Here is a 9774-nt window from a genome sequence, read left to right on the forward strand (position 1 = left end):
CGCCGCCCTCTCCCCTCCGCCGCCCTCTCCCCTCCGCCGCCCTCTCCCCTCCGCCGCCCTCTCCCCTCCGCCTCCGCCTCCCCTCCGCCTCCGCCTCCCCCTCCCTCCTCTGGTAGTTAGAAAGAATGGTTCTGTCTATGCTACGTTTTAACCCTTTCTTACCCACGCCTCTTAAGCAGTGGATGACAAGCTCTCGGCCAATCACTGAGCTCTCTCTCTCTCTCTCTCTCTCTAGATCGCAGGACGAACACACCGACCGACGAGGGCCCCGGTTGTGTCTCCCGAGAAGGCCGGCCGCCATGACGAAGCTGACAGAGTGGATCCTGGGACTCGCTATGCTCGGCGCCGCGTGGGCGGGGCTGGCCTTTGATCTCTTCGGGCTGCGCCTGTCCGAGCCCGGCCGACAGCTGCTCTGGCCGCTGCCCGCCTACCTGCTGGTGGCCTTCGGCTGCTTCTCGCTGGCCACTGTCGGCTACAGGCTGGCCACCTTCAACGACTGCGAGGCGGCGGCGGAGGAGCTCCGCTCGCAGATCCTGGAGGCCAGGCGGGACCTCGCGGCAAAGGCTTCCGGTTCTGAGAGGGCGGAGAGACCTTCTCTCGGGCGGGGACGCTGCGTAGCCGTCCCAGGACTGTCGACGTTTTTGTTCAAGAAGCCAGCTCCTTCAGAGAGCAACTCTGTGCGTTGTGCTGTCTCCCCTCTAGACTTTAGTCCCGTCCAACATCTGGGTTCGTGACTGATCCACACGTACCCAAGGGCAGACCCTTCCACCAAGACCCACACAGCCCCAGGGAAACCCTCCATCAAGACCCACACAGCCCCAGGGAGACCCTCCATCAAGACCCACACAGCCCCCAGGGAGACTCTCCACCAAGACCCACACAGCCCCAGGGAGACCCTCTACCAAGACCCACACAGCCCCAGGGAGACCCTCCACCAAGACCCACACAGCCCCCAGGGAGACTCTCCACCAAGACCCACAGCCCCAGGGAGATCCTCCACCTCCAAGACCCACTCATCCCCAGGAGACCCTCCACCAAGACCCACAAGTACCCCAGGGAGACCCTTCACCAAGACCCACACAGCCCCAGGGAGACCCTTCAATTCCATGACCCATAACCCCCGGGAATGTAATGACGCGCCATGGTCAGAGGGTGTACGGTTCACCGGGCATTGATGATGGCTCGCTCTGCCCGCCTCTCCAGCCATCCCGTCAATCACCCAGGCCTCCAGCCCACGGGAGGCCTGGTCCCCTCCCCAAGCAGCGGAGACCCACACAGCCACCAGGAAGACTCCAGTTCCATGAGCCTCACGCACACGGTTTGACCCGCCGTACCGGTCAGGGAATGCACAGTTCACTGGCTATTGCTGGTGCCCGCTGGCTGGCTCCGCCCACCTCTGCGGCCCTCCTGTCAATCATCCGGGCCTCGAACCCGCGCCGGTCTCGGTCCCCTCCCAAGCAGTGAAGCCGAGGACCTCAGTCACGCTCCCCTTGCCCATGAGGCTGAGACCAGGACCTGCGGGGGGGGGGGGAAGTGGGAACGCACAAAAGAGGGCAGGATTGGGCCCGGCCGCGAGGCCACGTGCGGCCGAATAGCCACCTGCGGACACGCGCAGGATCGCCGCGCGGGCGAAGGTACCGCGGGTGGGGGCTGCACCTTCGGAGAGGAGTGGGAACCAACTGCAGAAGCTGTGCGGGGGAGGAAGTGGCTGATTCGACAGAACAGAAACGCGGACTGTGGCTTCGAGAGCTCCCGGCGTGTCGCGCTTCACACCGAGGCAGTCCGCTCCGCCGCCAGTAACCAGCTGGAGTGTCCCCGAGACGTGCCCGATTTCAGTGATGACTGGGGACTCCCGATTTGACTGTGGGAGGCTGCCCCAGCCTCAGACGGCCTGGACGAGCGGAGTTCAGGAGGCGGTGGAGTAACTACTGTGATCGCCAACATAGCATAGCTGTTAATTGTCAACTGGCGGACATTGCTCAGTCCGTTCGCTTTACAGTGGCTCCCCGACCGGACGAAAAATTCTTTGTTGTGTCAAAACTTTTTTTGTAATTAATAAAAAAAAACTCTTATTAAATCTCCTCTTCTCCGTCTCTGTTCCAGCGGGAATAGTCTCATTATCTGAAGTGTCTCCTCATAACTACAACTTGCACCTTTATTTAATGTAGTAAAATGGTCACAGGAACATTAATCAAACACAAATTTGACATCGAGCCACCGGAGATATTCGAAACATGGAAGATAGGAGCAGGAGTCAGCCATTCGGCCCCTCGAGCCTGCTCCGCCATTCAATGAGATCATGGCTGATCATCCAAATTCAGTACCCGGTCCCTGCTTTCTCCCCATATCCCTTGATCCCTTTAGCCTCAAGAAATATATCCAACTCCTTGAATATATTTAATGAATTGGCCTCAACTGCCGGTGTGCACAAAGGACAGGTGACCATAAGCTTGGTCAGAGAGGTCGGTTTTAAAGAGCGTCTTAAAGGAGGAGAGAGAGGCGGAGAGGTTTAGGGAGGGAATTCCAGAGCTCGGGGCCCAGGCAGCTGAAGGCACGGCCGCCAATGGTGGAGCGATGGAAATCGGGGATTACTATGTTTCTGATCCCTGCTGACTCTACGCTGTAAGCTCTCTGGTGTTAATGTTCTTTCTATAATGGGATGCCCAAAATTGCTCTGTAACAGTGGCACAAATTTATCATTAGGCTGATTGTAGTTTCCTTACCGCCCCCATAACACGGTGTCAGCCGTGGCTCAGTGGGCAGCACTCTCACCCCTGAGTCAGAAGGTTGTGGGTTCGAGTCCCACTGCAGGGACTCGAGCCAATAATCCAGGCTGACACTCCCGGTGCCAGTACTGAGGGAGCGCCGCACTGTCGGAGGGCGGTACTGAGGAAGCGCCGCACTGTCGGAGGGGCGGTACTGAGGAAGTGCCGCACTGTCGGAGGGGCGGTACTGAGGGAGCGCCGCACTGTCGGAGGGGCGGTACTGAGGGAGCGCCGCACTGTCGGAGGGGCGGTACTGAGGGAGCGCCGCACTGTCGGAGGGGCGGTACTGAGGGAGCGCCGCACTGTCGGAGGGGCGGTACTGAGGGAGCGCCGCACTGTCGGAGGGGCGGCACTGAGGGAGCGCCGCACTGTCGGAGGGGCTGTACTGAGGGAGCGCCGCACTGTCGTTGGGGCGGCACTGAGGGAGCAGTGCACTGTCGGAGGGGCTGTACTGAGGGAGCGCCCCACTGTCGGAGGGGCAGGGACTGAGGGAGCGCCGCACTGTGGGAGGGGCGGTACCGAGGGAGCGCCGCACTGTGGGAGGGGGCGGTAGCGAGGGAGCGCCGCACTGTCGGAGGGGCGGTACCGAGGGAGCGCCGCACTGTCGGAGGGGCGGTACCGAGGGAGCGCCGCACTGTGGGAGGGGCGGTACCGAGGGAGCGCCGCACTGTCGGAGGGGCGGTACCGAGGGAGCGCCGCACTGTGGGAGGGGCGGGTACCGAGGGAGCGCCGCACTGTGGGAGGGGCGGTACCGAGGGAGCGCCGCACTGTGGGAGGGGCGGTACCGAGGGAGCGCCGCACTGTGGGAGGGGCGGTACCGAGGGAGCGCCGCACTGTGGGAGGGGCGGTACCGAGGGAGCGCCGCACTGTCGGAGGGGCGGTACCGAGGGAGCGCCGCACTGTGGGGAGGGGCGCGGTACCGAGGGAGCGCCGCACTGTCGGAGGGGCGGTACCGAGGGAGCGCCGCACTGTGGGAGGGGCGGGTACCGAGGGAGCGCCGCACTGTCGGAGGGGCGGTACCGAGGGAGCGCCGCACTGTGGGAGGGGGCGGTACCGAGGGAGCGCCGCACTGTCGGAGGGGCGGTACCGAGGGAGCGCCGCACTGTGGGAGGGGCGGTACCGAGGGAGCGCCGCACTGTCGGAGGGGCGGTACCGAGAGGGAGCGCCGCACTGTGGGAGGGGCGGTACCGAGGGAGCGCCGCACTGTCGGAGGGGCGGTACCGAGGGAGCGCCGCACTGTGGGAGGGGCGGTACCGAGGGAGCGCCGCACTGTGGGAGGGGCGGTACCGAGGGAGCGCCGCACTGTGGGAGGGGCGGTACCGAGGGAGCGCCGCACTGTGGGAGGGGGCGGTACCGAGGGAGCGCCGCACTGTGGGAGGGGCGGTACCGAGGGAGCGCCGCACTGTGGGAGGGGCGGTACCGAGGGAGCGCCGCACTGTGGGAGGGGCGGTACCGAGGGAGCGCCGCACTGTGGGAGGGGCGGTACCGAGGGAGCGCCGCACTGTGGGAGGGGGCGGTACCGAGGGAGCGCCGCACTGTGGGAGGGGCGGTACCGAGGGAGCGCCGCACTGTGGGAGGGGCGGTACCGAGGGAGCGCCGCACTGTGGGAGGGGCGGTACCGAGGGAGCGCCGCACTGTGGGAGGGGCGGTACCGAGGGAGCGCCGCACTGTGGGAGGGGCGGTACCGAGGGAGCGCCGCACTGTGGGAGGGGCGGTACCGAGGGAGCGCCGCACTGTCGTTGGGGGCTGGTACCGAGGGAGCGCCCCACTGTCGGAGGGGCGGTACCGAGGGAGCGCCGCACTGTGGGAGGGGCAGTACCGAGGGAGCGCCGCACTGTCGGCGGGGCGGTACCGAGGGAGCGCCGCACTGTCGGAGGAGCAGTACCGAGGGAGCGCCGCACTGTGGGAGGGGCAGTAGTGAGGGAGCGCCGCACTGTCGGAGGGGCAGTACTGAGGGAGCGCCGCACTGTCGGAGGGGCTGTACTTAGGGAGCACCCCACTGTCGGAGGGGCAGTACTGAGGGAGCACTGCACTGTCGGAGGGGCTGTACTGAGTGAGCGCCGCACTGTCGGAGGGGCTGTACTGAGGGAGCACCCCACTGTCGGAGGGAGCGCCGCACTGTCAGAGGGGCAGTACTGAGGGAGCGCCGCACTGTCGGAGGGGCAGTACTGAGGGAGCGCCGCACTGTCGGAGGGGCAGTACTGAGGGAGCGCCGCACTGTCGGAGGTGCTGTCTTTCGGATGAGACGTTAAACCGAGGCCCCGTCTGCCCTCTCAGGTGGATGTAAAAGATCCCACGGCCACTATTGGAAGAAGAGCAGGGGGAGTTCTCCCCGGTGTCCTGGGGCCAATATTTATCCCTCAACCAACATCACTAAAAACAGATGATCTGGTCATTATCACATTGCTGTTTGTGGGAGCTTGCTGTGCACAAATTGGCTGCCGCGTTTCCTGCATTACAACAGTGACCACACTTCAAAAAAAGTACTTCATTGGCTGTGAAGCGCTTTGGGACGTCCTGGATAGCGTCGAGCGTCTTGAGTGGTGTTGGAGCGTTTTTTTACACAGGGCTGCTGGGACAGGGAATGGGACTCAGGGAAGGGGTCTGTTAGAGAGGACGGGGGCAAAGGGCCGAATGGCGGCCTCCTGTGCAGTAAGAGTCGACGACAAGAGAGAAGAAAGAGAGAATCCCATTTCTCCAGCGCCTCCCACCACCTCAGGACGTCCCAAAGCGTTTTACAGCCAATGAAGTACTTTTTGAAGTGTGGTCACTGTTGTAATGTAGGAAACGCGGCAGCTCAATTTGCGCACAGCAAGCTCCCACAAACAGCAATGTGATAATGACCAGATCATCTGTTTTTAGTGATGTTGGTTGAGGGATAAATATTGGCCCCAGGACACCGGGGAGAATTCCCCCTGCTCTTCTTCCAATAGTGGCCGTGGGATCTTTTTCATCCACCCGAGAGGGCAGATGGGGCCTCGGTTTAACGTCTCATCCGAAAGACGGCACCTCCGACAGTGCAGCACTCCCTCAGTACTGCCCCTCCGACACTGCGGCGCTCCCTCAGTACTGCCCCTCCGACAGTGCGGCACTCCCTCAGTACTGCCCCTCCGACAGTGCGGCGCTCCTTCAGTACTGCCCCTCCGACAGTGCGGCGCTCCCTCAGTACTGCCCCTCCAACAGTGCGGCGCTCCTTCAGTACTGCCCCTCCGACAGTGTGGCACTCCCTCAGTACTGCCCCTCCGACAGTGCGGCGCTTCCTCAGTACTGCCCCTCCGACACTGCGGCGCTCCCTCAGTACTGCCCCTCCGACAGTGCGGCACTCCCTCAGTACTGCCCCTCCGACAGTGCGGCGCTCCTTCAGTACTGCCCCTCCGACAGTGCGGCGCTCCCTCAGTACTGCCCCTCCGACAGTGCGGCGCTCCTTCAGTACTGCCCCTCCGACAGTGTGGCACTCCCTCAGTACTGCCCCTCCGACAGTGCGGCGCTTCCTCAGTACTGCCCCTCCGACAGCGCGGCGCTCCCTCAGTACTGCCCCTCCGACAGTGCGGCGCTCCCTCAGTACTGCCCCTCCCACAGTGCGGCGCTCCCTCAGTACTGCCCCTCCGACAGTGCGGTGCTCCCTCCGTACTGCCCTCCGACAGTGCGGCGCTCCCTCAGAACTGCCCCTCCGACAGTGCGGCGCTCTTCAGTACAGCCTCTCCGACAGTGCGGCGCTCCCTCAGTACCGCCCCTCCCACAGTGTGGCGCTCCCTCAGTACTGCCCCTCCGACAGTGCGGCGCTCCCTCAGTACTGCCCCTCCGACAGTGCGGCGCTCCCTCAGTACTGCGCCGCCGTGTCGGCCTAGAGGAAAGTGACACATTTCTGGTATTTTTACAAAACAGGCTACATTTCCACTCGGGTCAAGGGAGACTGAAAGGTCTTTTTGCAGCTCGGAACAATGAGAGCTCTCGTTTCCTGACATCTTCCTGGGACGTCTAGCGTTACAGACGTCCTGCGTACAGACCATCTCTCGATTCCGGGCAGGGGCAAGGTTAAATCAGTATGGGAATGGCATCCCGACATATTCCTCTGAGAACTCTATCATTAGTGAATAATTCCGTGTGTCATTCGTGGGAACAATTCCTCCTAAAACAATCTAGTTATTTCAGCAATTCTGAAAGCAAAACGTGTGAATTACGCACTGGAATCCAATCGATGGATTAGGAGAGTTTATATATCGAATAACGGATATCCGGGAGTGAGTTACAGGCTGGAATCTAATCGAGGGGTTCGGGGGGTTTATATATAGAATAACAGATACCCGGGAGTGAGTTACAGGCTGGAATCTAATCGAGGGGTTCGGGGGTTTATATATAGAACAACAGATACCCGGGAGTGACTCACAGGCTGGAATCTAATCGAGGGGTTCGGGGGGTTTATATATAGAATAACAGATACCCGAGAGAGAGTTACAGGCTGGAATCTAATAGAGGGGTTCGGGGGATTTATATATAGAATAACAGATACCCAGGAGTGAGTTACAGGCTGGAATCTAATCGAGGGGGTCGGGGGGTTTATATATAGAATAACAGATACCTGGGAGTGAGTTACAGGCTGGAATCTAATCGAGGGGTTCGGGGGGTTTATATATAGAATAACAGATACCCGGGAGTGAGTTACAGGCTGGAATCTAATCGAGGGGTTCGGGGGTTTATATATAGAATAACAGATACCCGGGAGTGAGTTACAGGCTGGAATCTAATCGAGGGGTTCGGGGGGTTTATATATAGAATAACAGATACCCGGGAGTGAGTTACAGGCTGGAATATAATCGAGGGGTTTGGGGGGTTTATATATAGAATAACGGATACCCGGGAGTGAGTTACAGGCTGGAAGCTAATCAAGGGGTTCGGGGGGTTTATATATAGAATAACAGATACCCGGGACTGAGTTACAGGCTGGAATCTAATCGTGGGGTTCGGGGGGTTTATATATAGAATAACAGATACGTGGAAATGAGTTACAGGCTTGAATCTAATCGAGGGGTTCGGGGGGTTTATATATAGAATAACGGATACCCAGGAGTGAGTTACAGGCTGGAATCTAATCGAGGGGTTCGGGGGGGTTATATATAAAATAACAGATACCCGGGAGTGAGTTACAGGCTGGAATCTAATCGAGGGGTTCGGGGGGATTATAAATAGAATAACAGATACCCGGGAGTGAGTTACAGGCTGGAATCTAATCGAGGGGTTCGGGGGGTTTATATATAGAATAACAGATACCCGGGAGTGAGTTACAGGCTGGAATCTAATCGAGGGGTTCGTGGTGTTTATATATAGAATAACAGATACCCAGGAGTGAGTTACAGGCTGGAATCTAATCGAGGGGTTCGGGGGGTTTATATATAGAATAACAGATACCCGGGAGTGAGTTACAGGCTGGATCTAATCGGGGGGTTCGGGGGGTTTATATATAGAATAACAGATACCCGGGAGTGAGTCACAGGCTGGAATCTAATCGAGGGGTTCGGCGGGGTTTATATATAGAATAACAGATACCCGAGAGAGAGTTACAGGCTGGAATCTAATAGAGGCGTTCGGGGGGTTTATATATAGAATAACGGATACCCGGGAGTGAGTTACAGGCTGGAATCTAATCGAGGGGTTCGGGGGCTTTATATATAGAATAACACATACCCGTGAGTGAGTTACAGGCTGGAATCTAATCGAGGGGTTCGGGGGGTTTATATATAGAATAACAGATACCCGGGAGTGAGTTACAGGCTGGAATCTAATCGAGGGGTTCGGGGGGTTTATATATAGAATAACGGATACCCGGGAGTGAGTTATGGAGCTTGAGACCGAGCTTCGGACACTGCGACACATCAGGGAGGGGGAGAAGTTCCTGGACTCTATGTTTCAGGAGATGGTCACACCTATGAAGTTAATTACTGCAGATGTAGTCCGTGGTCAGGGACAGGACGGTGTGACTACGAGTGAGGAAGGTACAGGGATCCAGGATGTGGTGTTGAAGGAGACGCAGCCCTTGTTCTTGTCCAGCAGGATCGAGGTTCTTACTCCCTGTGAGGGCGGGAGCGGGGACTGCAGGGAGGATGAGCAACCTGGCCACAGCACCGTGGTACAGGGGGCCATTCAAGTGGAGGGAGTAAAAAGAAATGTTGTAGTGGTAGGGGATAGTATCATTAGGGGGATAGATAGGGTTCTCTGCAGTCAAGAGCGGGAGTCCCGAAGGCTGTGTTGCCTGCCTGGTGCCAGGGTTAAGGACATCTCTTCTGGGCTGGAAAGAAACTTGCAGTGGGAGGGGGAGGATCCAGTTGTCGTGGTCCATGTTGGTACAAACGACGTAGATAGGACAAGGAAGACGGTTCTGTTAAAGGAGTATGAGCAGCTAGGGGTCAAATTAAAAAACAGAACCTCAAGGGTAATAATCTCTGGGTTATTACCTGAGCCACGAGCGAATTTGGCTAGGATAAATAAAATTAAAGAGTTAAATGCGTGGCTCAAAGACTGGTGTGGGAGAAATGGGTTTTGCTTCTTGGGACACTGGCACCAGTACTGGGACAGGAGGGAGCTGTTCTGTTGGGACGGACTCCACTTGGCCAGTGCTGGGACTAGAGTCCTGGCGAATCATATAACTAGGGCTGTAGAGAGGGCTTTAAACTAATTAGTGGGGGGGAGGTTTCTAGAGAGCAAATAATAGAAATGACAACAGAGAAGGTCATAGACTTAGGTAGCAGTGGGGGAATTAAAAAACAGAATGTGTCAGGAAGGGACAGAAGGTATGGAGTAAAAAGTAAAGTACTAAAAAGGGAAAAAACAGGAACTAAGTGTTACAAAACATATTTGAAAGTTCTTTATCTGAATGCACGTAGCATTCGTAACAAAATGAATGAGTTAACGGCACAAATAATGACATATGGGTATGATCTTGTGGCCATTACAGAAACATGGCTGCAGGGTGACCATGACTGGGAATTAAACATACCAGGTTATTTAACAATCA

General features: G+C 58.2%; 1 protein-coding gene across 1 annotated transcript; it reads left to right on the plus strand.

Moving 5' to 3' along the window:
- Positions 1 to 210: 210 nt before the first annotated feature.
- LOC147086587 (dolichol-phosphate mannosyltransferase subunit 3-like) lies at positions 211 to 2077 on the plus strand. The gene is made up of 2 exons (XM_085978730.1): positions 211 to 1047; positions 1084 to 2077. The coding sequence occupies exon 1, from the start codon at positions 300 to 302 to the stop codon at positions 732 to 734; it is 435 nt and encodes a 144-aa protein (XP_085834856.1). The 5' UTR covers positions 211 to 299; the 3' UTR covers positions 735 to 1047; positions 1084 to 2077.
- Positions 2078 to 9774: the final 7697 nt, after the last annotated feature.

This window comes from Somniosus microcephalus, unplaced genomic scaffold (assembly GCF_052327205.1).
Source record: "Somniosus microcephalus isolate GS21.2 unplaced genomic scaffold, FLI_Smic_1.0 unresolved_chr7, whole genome shotgun sequence".
NCBI classification, from domain to species: Eukaryota; Metazoa; Chordata; class Chondrichthyes; order Squaliformes; family Somniosidae; genus Somniosus; species Somniosus microcephalus.